At 38.8% G+C, this 13038-nt stretch overlaps 1 protein-coding gene across 2 annotated transcripts in view; it reads left to right on the plus strand.

Moving 5' to 3' along the window:
- URI1 (URI1 prefoldin like chaperone) overlaps positions 1-13038 on the plus strand; it is a 43170-nt gene that overhangs the window by 15700 nt on the left and 14432 nt on the right. For both annotated transcript variants that reach the window (XM_074157911.1, XM_074157912.1), the window contains exons 3-4: positions 1335-1413; positions 3654-3789. In XM_074157911.1, coding sequence (XP_074014012.1) covers positions 1335-1413; positions 3654-3789 — 215 coding nt within the window. The remainder of the gene's footprint in view (positions 1-1334; positions 1414-3653; positions 3790-13038) is intronic.

The raw sequence follows: 13038 nt of genomic DNA on the forward strand, positions 1-13038 counted from the left end.
CCTGAAGTCTTTTTTTCAGGACCAGTTCAGCAACTTGAAATACGAAGTACTCCAGGTGTAAAGCAGGGTGATTACAGCAAAGTTCAACTACGGAAACAAACATAGGAGTCAAAACGTAGGAGTATCAGATAATTTTTCATAACGAATGCTGAAGAAGGTTTCACTCTGCTTGTGAATCTAAGAAAATCAATGATAATATTTTGAGAGTTGTGTTATCAACTCTGACATTCATTTTTCAGAACATTTATAGATTGCTTTCCTGAATCATCCTCAGAAAACCTGAAATTTGCATCTTGGGTCAGTGTTGTTAAGTGTGCTGCTCCGTGCTTTCACTTGCCTTTTATTGCAGAATTTACTACCATATATGTGTTTACTGTTTTGAAGTAAACAGTATCATCAAACCTGACATTTATATGCCAGCTACTTCATGCAGGAGCTGATTTCTGGCCATCTTCAGCGTGGGAGAAGTTCATTAAAAGACTTTCCAGCTGAATTTTAAGTATTTAAGAATGTCTTCACAAAAGAAGGTTTTTTAAAAGGGAGTGTAGTTGCTTGTTTTGCACACAAAGGAAGATCCCCATAGCTGTTGAAACCCTGAATCTTGCAAAGTCCCCTGTAGAGCTGGGTGTTCACGGTGGGAATAGTTTGTCTCAGTTCACCAAGCCCTTTCTGTCCTGGGTAGCAATGTGCAGCATGAGTCTTGTTTAATTTTGGATAGAGAAGCAGCAGAAGGGATGTTCCTCACCTGTATTGTCCCTTGTCAGGGACTGAAGATGCGACAGAATGCTGGTGGTGAAACCACCTTTCAGGAATGTTGACTCTTGGTAGGAACACAAAGCTCACGTGAAAATCAGAATTAATTAAAGTTTTTCCCATCTATGTCGGTTCAAACCAAGTCATGAATTCTTTATTACAAGTGATACTTTGAAGAATTTGCCTCTTATAAACTGGATTTTCAGTTATTTTTCTAAATATTGATGGTGGTATAACTGTTGAACTTGAGCACGGAGTGAGATATGCCAAATCCTAGTGAAAGAACTGATTCTTCGCACCCTAAAAAATTCAAAAATTCAGATTCAAATTAAAAAAATTCAAATTCAGAAAGAGATGTCCACAACCTAAAATAATCATGTCCCTATTTTAATACATGTTATTCTAAAGTAGTCTAGCTATTATGTCTGTCATCCTAAGTCAGTTACTCATCTATCAACTGTTATGTGTTTAAAATAGTTTCTTTTTTCTGTGTTTTTTTTGTGTGTTGGTGAATTACTAGCAGGAACACATTAACTCTTTACTTTAGATACTAAACTGAATCAACTTGAATTTGTCAACAGGAAGAAGGTGGAGAGCGATTACGAGGCTCTTCAGGAGCGGCTCAGCACGTTGCCCGATAAGCTGTCCTACGATATCATGGTACGTACGCCGTAGAGTTCACACAAGAAAAGGGGCTAAAATTCTTCCTAACTGAGGTGTCAGCCCCCCCCCGGCGGCGAGGTGTTAATCGGGTTGCCGTTAGTACTTCGTAATGTTACATTTATTATGTTAACAGTTAAACCTTTGCTTTTGTTTCTTTCTCTTTCCTTTGAAATCCGGTATAAATTACAATGTTACTGACAACTGAGAACTGATGACATAAATGCTAACACAAAACCTGACATGTTTGATATGTAAATCTATTGTATAGAAAACTATAATTATGACTGAATTACGGTACTTAGTCATTTCCTGAGAAGAAAGTGGCCGTGGTATTTCCTGATTCATGGAAATAAACCCAAGAACATTGATTTTTACATAAAAAGGTGCTGCTAATTTTTGTTTCACCGATCTTCCCATCGACATAGCCATCTTTTCTGCTGCTTTGAATCTTCCCTAACAACTGCACACCTCCCACGCTAAACTTCACCCTGTTGGTGTGTGCTCACCAGGATTTTGACCAAATTGGCTTTTCTCTCTTTCTTTTTTGCCTCCCCCCTTCTCAGGTCCAATTCAAGATATACATTTGAAGGAGGGGAAGTTGTACTGTAAATAACGGAATGGCTAGTGTCAGCACAAAGTGCCTGACTGCTTTTTTCCTTGGCAACCTGGCTCAGCTTATAGATTTGAGATGTTAGTAAGACGGCGTTGGAGTACGCTCACTGTGAGGGAGAAGAGAGTGTTTCCCTTTCCTGTGCTAATGATTAAGCTCTGGATTTCCTGTGTGTCCTCCCTTTACCATGTGAACATGTGTGGCCACATGATGTAAAGCAAAAAGATTGTGTTGTTTCGAAGCATAGAAAAAACCCCTATTTTAAAAAAAGCTAGATAGGGCTTATTCTTCGTTAAAGCAGCAATGTCAACTCACATCTGTTATTTTAAATGTATATAAATAGTTCCTATCCTGTTAGCCAAATATTTTCATATGTTTTCAATTTTGCTTTCATCGTTTTGGGGGAAGAGTGAACAGGCAAACGGTGCAGTCTGCTACTTGAAAACCAAGTCAGGAAGGGTACGTGTGTAGGAAAAGCACATTCTGCATACTCTTAATGTCAGGATCCTGCTTACGGCAGAACTGTTTCAAGCATCAGTAATCCTCCTGGATACTGGAGCTAGGGAAGATCGCTTTCCAAGGAAACAGATCCACTCTGATCAACAGAAGCGGATCCGAGGAAACGGAATCCTCTCTCTTTCAAGAGAAAACTTGAGCTGGCTGTGGTTCTTAGCTTTTTGCCGCTTTCATTTGATTTTTGGTCTCCTAATTTCTTTGCGATTGAAGCCCAGAGGCAGGCAGGCAGGCGGCGGTAGGTGTGAGGGTAGGACTGCAGGGGCTGGTGCAGGAGGCAGGAGCGAGGGTGGCCAGGGCTCGTCCCCAGCGATACGGCTTGCCCAAGCACCGGCTGTAGAGTCTGGGCTGCGGAAGGTGTCTTAAATCATAAAAATAATGTCTCGTACGTTGTAATCTGCGTTAAAAGGGAGGTTACACCTTTAAAGAAGCACCTCCTTAAAGTTTTAAAACGTGCTTATCACCAACGTACTCCTGTCTGAAGCATTCTGGTCCTGTGTATGGTTCCCGTGCCTGGAGAGTCACTGGAGGACGGGCGCCCTTTGGTGGAGGGTGAGGTCCCAGCGCTGGTGAATGAGAAAGTGGGAGTAAGCATGGTCTGTGAGTCTGCTGGTAGCCCCACAAACCATCACTGAGGTTTGTAGATACCTACTATTAGCAGTACAGATACTCAGAAAAGCAACTCCTAGAGTTGACCATACCTATTTAAGTATTTTAAAAATTTTGGCAAAGCTAAACTTGTTTTTATTAGGAAATGAGTGTAGTCTTTGTATAACAAATACATAACTCACCTAAATGATAGTATTTTTATTATCAAGGCTTACATATTAAGTGAATTTGTGTTCCGTGTGAACATTCAGCTATATATAGTTCTATGTCACAAAACAAGTTTTCAGGTTAAATACCACTTCTCTGATTTTCTAAGCACAATACTAATTTCAAATGGATCTGGTCATTTGAATGTTTATGAAGGGTTAGTCATTAAATAACTGCTGTAGAATTTTATTTCTTTAACTCTGTGTTTTACTTTTTTTCTAAAAACTAAGACTTGAATGACTGTCCAGGTTTTAGTTTCACTAGTGATTTTCGGCTGTTTCTTTTATGCCTTTGACAGGTACCTTTTGGTCCTCTTGCCTTCATGCCAGGAAAACTTGTCCACACCAATGAGGTTACTGTTCTGCTTGGGGACAACTGGTTTTCAAAATGCTCAGCAAAGCAGGCTGTTGCGCTGGTTGAGCACAGAAAAAAACGTATGTATGTTTCTGAACATAATCAAATAGTCAAAATTATATATCTTTATATTAGTATGTGAAGTTAGTAGCTTCCACACTATTCTTTCTTTTTCTGAGCTTGCTGACAGAAGTCTCATTCAGACGTAGTATCAATTTAGCATCTTATTTTCTATCTTTACTTGGTGTTTTATTGGATATGTCTAATTTTTTTAAACATCTAGCCAGAGCTTTTTCTTTTTGGTAATGATACATCAGCTTACCAAAATTTGGGTATTGATATTAGGTGTTAGAATAAAAGATCAGTCAAGGTTTCTTCATTTGTTTATTACACACAAAAGCAACAAAAAATACAAAGCAAACCAAACTAACTCCCCCCTTTCACTTTCCTTTAATGTGAGAAATGCTGTACTCTCTTCCAGAAAGCGGACATCCCATTGTACTTTTGCTCTTAGTTACTTTATTCCCTATATTCTGTTTCCTTGTCTCGTCTCTCATTTCTTTGCTCCCTTGTCATCTGCTTTCTTTGGGTTTTTTTGCCCCTTTGTTTATATAATTTTCCAGCTTTCTTCTCCCTCTATATGTGCTTTACTCCTGCTTGTTGGGTTTTTCTCTTGCTTGCTGCTCAGCTGCGTTTCTGCTTCTTCCCTTGACAGTCCTGTCCATTGATGTGGAGAGATCCACTGGATCTCCCCAGATCAAGTGCCCTTGGTGACTGCCAAATTCGTCTTACGTAGCAGGAGATCACAGGGGCAGAAAGGCAAGTCCTGGTTTTGTTTCAGCTCTTTTTTAGTTGGTGGGATCTTGACTTTGAAGAGCCGGGACCACCAGTGAGTGGTGTGCATGGCACACTTTGGAACCTCTTTGTGTTACAAAGAATGAGAGCCTAAAATATTTGATGTAAATGTCAAGGAAGGAAAAGCACAATAAAATGGAAAATAAATTGGTACCTATTAGCCTTTGCTGTTTGCTTCAGATAAGCGTTTGAGTAAATTTTTTTCTTATTGGTTTTACCTATAATCTGTCTCATTCCTGAGTGAATGCTCACTGTGGCTTTACCCTGTGTATGTTACAACAAGCACAGCTATTTACATTGCATTTTTGTTTATAAGTTCAGCTACCCATGTTGCTGCCTGCAGCAGAACACCTCAGAGGTTCCCCATCTGAATACGTTTTTTTTTCAATTCTGTGCAAGCAATATTTGTATAAGAATATTGCTTAGAATATAAGAATATTATCTTATTGTATGAGAAAAGTTTTTTTTTAATAAAAATTAATTTATTCTATTACTTTAAAATATTCCTTTATGAAGAACATTACCAAAAGTATGTAATTTGTATTTTACCTATTATCTTTCTTAAGCTGGTTCTCCTGACACAACTTTGCAATTTTCTTTCTTACTGAACTGAATCTACGTTATTTATTGTGACTCTTGCGAGATCTCAGGCCCATATCTTTTTCCTTGATCATCTGATATTTTTTTTCAGTGCTGCAGAATATTTTTGTCACCATTACATTCAGTGAAATCATTTGACCTTTGCATAGTAGATGTTTGAACATTAAGTAGTCTGCTGGGAGACACACAATAAAGGCTGGGTTCTTTCCTTTATAATCTTTTAAATTGCATTTAAAATATGAACCCAGAAATACTCATTTCTTTTAAAGCAAAATAGTCATTGATGCCTGGATATAAACCCTCCATTCAGCTGATCGTTCACTTCAGCTGTGTGATGGCTGCCAGTGGGAGGCTCCAAAACACTGATATTAACTAAAAACTTTTTATTTAAAGGATTTTTTGTTTTCGATTATAAACCCCATATTGATTCTGAAAAAAAAATTTCTTTCAGGAATAGATTTTTCTCCTTTAAGAAATACAACTGACTTAAACTCTTTCAACCATTTTCACACTAAATGAGAGCAATTTGGAGATTTTATTTGTTTATTCTAGTTGGGAAACAAGTTATTTATGTGAAAGACCTGTAGGCCACTGCTGTATAATGTCAATTGACCACTTGTGGCACAAATGTGAAAGGCTGATGTTTCACGAGTATTAGTTTGACGTCTTTTTTTGTGTATTGCACTGTGGCTATTTTCATAGGTGTGACTTCTGATTTCTGAGGCATTTTGTGAGCTTTAGGGACTTCATAGTGTGTAGGGTGATGCATATTGGGCGTTATCGTTACACTGACACAACATGATTTGATTTTTAGTACATAATCTTTTTGTTTTGGCCATAAAATTCGTGAGTAGGTCAGAGACAGTGGAAAGAGGGCACGCTTACTGTGGGGGATTACGTTGAAGCAGTCCCCAATGTCCTGTGTGCCAGTCGCAAGGTCCTAACGCAGCAAAGCTTTTTTAAGCACGTGCTTAAAGGCTTTGATATATAGGAATTGGGGTCTGAACAGAGGAAAGAAAGGCTCATGCTGGAATTGTTTCCCGGACAGAAAGCTGGCAGTATTTGTTGATGGCTTGTTTCTTCAGTGACCTACATTTTGTTATTCAATATTACTCTATTTAATTTAGATGGGTATTTTCTCATAACTAGCTGGTCAAATCTGTTCAGATAACTGAACAGATATCTGCTCAGATAATTAGTATAGCACTAATAATTCAGTGCTTCAACAGAAATTAAGTGTTACAAGGAAATAAATACAAACCACACATTTTCATTGTTTACCACATCTCGTGTCCCACTCTCCTGAGGGGTGAGGAGTGGGAGAGCATCTGTTCAGGGTTTAAGTTTTGTAGTGGGACTGACTCTTAGGTAGAAAAAAGGTAAGGGATTCCTGTAATTCGCTTCTGAGTTTTGTTTCTTGCTGGTTCTAGGGAGCTTTATTGCCTTTGACTAGTTTTGCCGTGGGTCTGCCCACTGAGGACCTCTTTCTGGTCACCAGGGGTGACCCCGTTTGCCTCCGAGTACACCACTGCCCTGACAGATCATTTGATCAAGGTTCACGGAAAATTGTCTTTACAGTTTGACTCCTTCTGCGTATGTGGGATGCAGACAAGAATGAACGACGTGAATCTGTGTGCTTAAGCAGTAATAGTGCCAGATAAATCAAACAATATCAGCGAGGATAAAGCCCGGGAAGTTAGGGGTAGCAATAAGAGTGTACTATATATAAAAGCTTTAAATATTACTTAGTACTAATTAGGTCATCATTTTAGTAGTTTTGTTAAATTCGCTTTTTAAAGGAGAACGAGGGAAAAACATGTTTGCTTCTGTGGAATAGAGAAATGCCCAGCCACAGCAGATTAATTTCTTGGTTAAAATGTATTTAATCGAAAGGTGTAACTGAAGGGTGGCTGTTCTGAATTTTACAAGTAAGTGCACTTTAACTGACGTAGCTGTAGAAAGCCCTATTTTGGGGACACATTTTTGTTTGCTTAGCTTTTGATTTAGATGCAAACTGTTCAGCATCGTGATTGGTTGAAATGTATTTGGTAAAATTTGGGACAGTCACTCATGTCAAATGTTACCTTTTCATAAAATATTGATCACATCTTTTCAAATAATATTTGAGTTGCTGTAGATCTTTCATTTGCTGCATATTTTTGTGACATCCTCGATGTTAAGTTAGTTCCAAAACTGTTAAAAAAAAGTAAATCTAGTGAAGTTTATGGAATTGCCAAGTATATTTTTAATTGTTTTAAATTTGTTGCAGTTTGTTAAATCAGGTAGTACAGATAATGGGAAACACTTTACACATATGTTTGTGTGTAAAACTATGAAGAAATAGTGAAGTAGATTAAAGGATATGCACACCAAATTCCATTATAATAAAAGAAATTAGCTTTTTAAGTATGTCACAGTTTAGCACAACAATAATGCAATTGTAGTTTTTTCTCTTACAATTATCTAGCTTAAGGTACTTCATAATATTTCTGTTCTCCTCAAGGCAAGACTGTATTGTCTCAGAATTCAAAGAGGGAATAAAGATTCTTTTTGTGAATATGGGATTATATCTTTTACGTGTTTGTGATGATATAAATTACTTTTTTTCTCTATATCAGTAATCGCATTAATTCTTTAAGATGGGAAATTTTTCATTACAATAGTCCCTGTGGTAGTTACTATAGAAAGAAATTAAATAGATTTTTCTTGTAAATATTTGTGGATTAATTCAGTATGCTAGGTATTCCAAGTGTCTAAACACTTTAAAAGGTGGGAAATTAAAACATGCACATAGAACTAGGAGTGGTTTTATTGTGTTAAAAATTTATCAGATAAAAAAAAAATCCCACTTAAAGGAGAATTGTTGAACTACTTAGCAATTGTGTCTTCAGTATATGTAAGAATACCCTTGCAGTGTCATGTTGCAAATGAATTCATGAAATGAAAATACTGATTGCATTAACATATAGTATTGTGATAGTACCCAATTGTAAATTGCAGTATGTAACCTTTAATACAAATATTTGTGTCAATCAAAATTGACCGATAGCTTAGTATACAGGGTGTAAAAGATACCATTGTTTTTAATAAATAAGATGATCCAGGCAGATCAGGACCAGTTTGAATTTGTCCCTTATCAGCATTTCCAGAAAAAAGGTTATTGTCTTTAAAATATATGATAGGAAAGCTTTCCATTTCCCATATGTGAATGAGTGAGTCCTTTAGAGGTTTTAATGTTTTTTCCAAGGGTGAAAATGACTTCCTTTATATTCTAAAGAATGTAACACAAACTTGCCTACTCACTTTTTTGAGGGGAAAACAAAAAATGCAGGCAATGTTACAAAGAAATCTAGCTGTTGCTTTTCTTTGTTAAAAAAAAAAAAATCTACTGTTTTTCTGCATGCTGGAGAATTTTCTTCCACTGTGCTTTTGAATGTTTTTTTACCGTTTTTTGTGACTATCACTTTTTAGTTTGATAACCTCCATCAGTTCCTTCCTTACCCTTGTTAAGTTAGGAGCTGATTCGGTGGAGTGCTAAGTGCTCTAAATTTGCTCTGCGGTTCCCAGGAGGTGTTTGGTTTCTCACAGGACCACAGTCTACGTATTTTAACCAGAACACAGTGGAAGAAAGTAAGGAGAATAGACTTCTTTCTGTATGTTAGATATTGTGATTCAAAGAAGCCCCTACCTTTTTGTAATTCTTACTAGGCAACAGAGGAGTTGTCTGAATGCCACCTTCCTTCATTTAGGAGGAATTTAAATGTATTCAGATAATTCTAGCAATTACATAGGTGTGTGAACCTTAAAGAGAAATGCATTGCATTTACTTAAATGTTCCTGAAGCCAAATTACCTATACAGATTTTTACAGAAGGAAATCCAAATTGCTTTGGTTTTGATACCAAGGGAAAACGGAAAGCAGAGTGAAGGTTGTCTTTACAAGGTGCAGAGCTACTGCACAAAGGGTTGCATTGCGTTTTAAAGAACTAGTGCAGTTGCTGTTTCAAAGAATGAATTTATTTATGTTGTTGCAAGCACAAAGAGAGCTTAAATCCATATACACAAAAAGCAATCAGGATTCTCTTTTGAATCTTAAATCGAACTCATCTCTAGAAAAACGAAGAGAAAAGAATAGAACAAAATAGAAGGGTGTTTCGAAAAGCTTTTAGTAGATACTACTTTCTGCAGAACTGTCAATCTTATTTGTTTCAAGGAACCTGTGCTGGTTTGTTGGATAATTATTGGCTAAAAAATAATTGTTGCAGACTAAATATATATTTATTGAAATACAGTTAAAAATCCTCAGATGATTAGTCTACTTATGCAGACTCTTAAAAGCAAGAAAATAAGTAAAGCATTTAAAATAGCATGCCATAACTCAACCCATTAACAGTACTTGTGATTGTACTGTAGCGCTGTACTTTTTGCAAGGAAATACTTTCCATTCTCCAAAGAATTCAGTAGTGGAGTACGTGCATTGGATTGCGTGGTACTTTACCTCCAGCCTCAGTAATGTTGTCATACTCCATTAACAGGCTGCGTGGTAGGTATTCTTGTTTTGTTCAGGGGCCAATCATAATTGTGCTAGAAATTACCAATCAAGGATTTTGCATGCAAAATGCTCTTCTGTGGTTCCCGTGTGTAACTTCCCTTCTGCACCTGAAATGGGGTGGTGGCCTCCCAGCGTTTCCACCGTGGGGAGTGAGAACCACTGAGGTACTGCCTTCAGGTGCACGCACTCGGTTCTCTCTCTGGAGGAACTGAGCCGCTGTCAGTAATTGAGGTAGGTGGTTGTTCCCTGGCTTGTCTAAACACTCTCTGTATGGATAACCCTCTTAGGACTGGTTACCTTCTACTTGAGGAAAGACGATGAAGGGATTTTAACTCTAAATCTCAATTACCTGCAGAATGCTATGAAATACTTCATCTGCAATTTTTGTCCAGTCACCCATCCTCAAGGGAGGTTATCTCCTAACTTTCCGGTCTTTCTCTCTGATGTTACATCCACAAGGATCCCTCGAAGACAAACTGAACTCGGCAAGGTAGACCAGGCTTCTTCTCGGTTTGTCCTGTTTCGCAAAATCTGACTTTTCAAAATAGATCAACCTGTTCTCACTATTCTTGTCTGTTCTTACTATTTAAATCCCAGTGTAGCACACAGTTTCCAGAAGTAACTAAAATAATGTCTATGATTCCCCAAATCCTTATAGACAACACTCCAAGGACATTAATGTCAAACTCAGATAATTAAAATTTGTATCCAGCCAAGCTAATTAACCCATTAAAGCCAAAACGCATAGATGAGAATTTGTGTCAGTTTGGCATTAGTACATTGTCATGTCTTGTAAAATCTGGCTTCGGTGGACTTCATTTCAACAATATGAGATGTGTTCCCCAATTATTTTTTTCCTCTTTCAGTGTATATGTAGCAAGCAGAGGGCTGCTTCTTAAAAATGGCTAATCGTGGGGTAAGGAAATCCAGTCGAGTCCTTTCAGACTAATAGGGGAGCTGGGAAAGAATGATCTAAATGTAAAGAAATCTCGCTGCCTGTAAATATTCAAAGGCTGCTGCGCAGAGGAAATCTACATATCCTGATTTCTGATTCAAATATCTTTTCCTTTTGGCAGTCCTGGAAAACGGTCCTAGAGACTCTGGCTTGTCTGTGGCGCTGGACTGTCTTTCCAAGCGGTTTAGCCGAGACATGTAAATAGGAACTACCCGGGTTCACCTGAAAGCCATGTCAGACTTTTCTCAGATTATTGGATGTGACAAAGTTGGACAACAGCCTCTGGTTCAATCCGTCTTAAAAGGCTCTAAGAAGCTTAAACCACAGGGTAGTAAGAGGAGGAGACTATGGAGCCTCTCGACTGATATTTTTCTGGGGGTCTCTGAGTACAAAAAACCCTTGTAGTTTGTAAAGCAAATTGTTTCTCACTAGAGCCGGTACGTTTTAAAATTCAGTGAATGATGTTGGAGGCTTTGAGGATGCGCAGTGGTGAGTTTAATACGCAAAACCCTGAACTTCCCCTGCAGTTACGGACACGAACCCTTTTCCAGGAGCCCCTTTCTTCGTCAAGGGCCTGGCCACAGGGAAGTCCCTCCTTGGGCCAACCGGGAGCCCCGGGTGCCGCTGGCAGGGGAGGCACCGGCAGCCCGGCCGGGGACGCGGGGACGGAGCATCGCCGTAATCCCAGCTCTCTGCTGACGTGCTGTGTGGCCCGGGGCAAATCACTTAAACTGTCTGTTTCTTCATCTGTAAAATAGGAGAGAGTAATACTTACCTCCCTGGCAGGGCGCTGGGCAGATTAGTTAATGCTTGTACAGCATTTTAAAAGAAAAGGTGACGTGTAAGTGCTCAGTGTCCTTACCTGACGGAGCAAAGCCACGCGCTCACCGCCGGGAAGCAGCATCGCAAGCTGGTGCTCCAGAAGCAGCGTGCCCTAGGTGGCTGGTGAACAATATTTAGATATACAGGCAATGACTGAGACACTTGTGGTGTTTAAGAAACAGCTGAGCATCACATTTACTAGGAATGTAAAATAAAAGCCTGATGAAAATTGGTCTCAAGCTAGACGTTTATGTATATTGAGACTACCTTTAAGAGCTGAAAGCACAGATGGGAGCATTTTGTACGAAAACTATCGCCACCTCGCTTTGATTTGGACTTTGGAGGGTGCGTTATACACTGAAAAAAGCTGTGGACGATGTTGGTAGGAATTAACTGAAGAATAAAAGCTGCGTGCGAGAGGCGATCGCTGCTGTGTCCGACGGAGGACGAGGCGGCTCTCGGAGGAGTTGTGTAAGGGGAGCAGGACCCTCATCGCCTGTGGAAGGAGCTGTGTCCTCTGAAGGGTCGAATATTCTTTGGAAGTAGTATTTCATCCAGTAAGAAATGCAAATCAGAGCATTTTTCAGGGGAAAATCTTAAGCTATTTCTTAGAAATGGCTTAACTAATGGAGCTGCCTGCACATTTGACACATAGGTTGTTGTTTGGTTTAAAGGCTAATGCTTTTGAAATGCCCCGAAAATCTGAGCTGTGTCTTTGTGCTTCTTGTTGGAAAGGATGGATATTCGCTTGAGTAGCCTTTTCCAAAGTGCATGATGTCCTTTCTAAACTATCTGCTGCAAAGAATATGTTTTTAAGGGATTGTATTGGAGGCACTGTGAAATATCAACAGGGAGAAAAGTATACAATACTGAATCTGTTAAAATTTGGATGAGAGTTACCGCACACGCATGGTGGTAGTTGTGTTTTGCCTTGGCTGTTTGATGTGTAATTCCCTCTTCTGCATGTGCAGAGGGGGAGGAGGGATCCGAGCCTGTGTGTGGAAGTCCGGGTCACCAAGTAGATTTTATTTTACAAATACAACTGCAAACTCATTTTGTCTACTTCAGTGCATTTTGCAATAATTTTGTGATTCTTAATATATTTTCGCACATGCTTATTGGAAAGGCCTGTCGTTACAATAAGTGCAATCTGAACCATTTATAACTGCATACCCTAGCCAGAAAACTCTGTAGGGAGTAGCTGTCTATCTACTATAACTTTTTAGGATTAGACTCTAGACCAGAGAGATACTTAATCAGATACTAAAGTTAACGGGCAAAAGGAGAGTTAAAGGGAAGAGTAAGAGTGCTGAGAAAATACTTTGAAAGTAGTTTTCCAACTAGAGCATTTCGTGGTTAAGTTTTCCCTCATTACACGTTCCTGTCTGCAAAATGGGAATAGCAGGGTGCTCTGCCATACTTTATCTTGCGAAAATAAATAATTTAAGTTTTGTGAGGTTTCTTACATGCTACAGTGCTGGTGATCATGTGTAAGTGTCACAGATAGAAGCAGCGCAGAGGAAGGAGCTAGCTACGTTCATGAAGT

Source organism: Numenius arquata, chromosome 13 (assembly GCF_964106895.1).
Source record: "Numenius arquata chromosome 13, bNumArq3.hap1.1, whole genome shotgun sequence".
Classification (NCBI taxonomy): Eukaryota; Metazoa; Chordata; class Aves; order Charadriiformes; family Scolopacidae; genus Numenius; species Numenius arquata.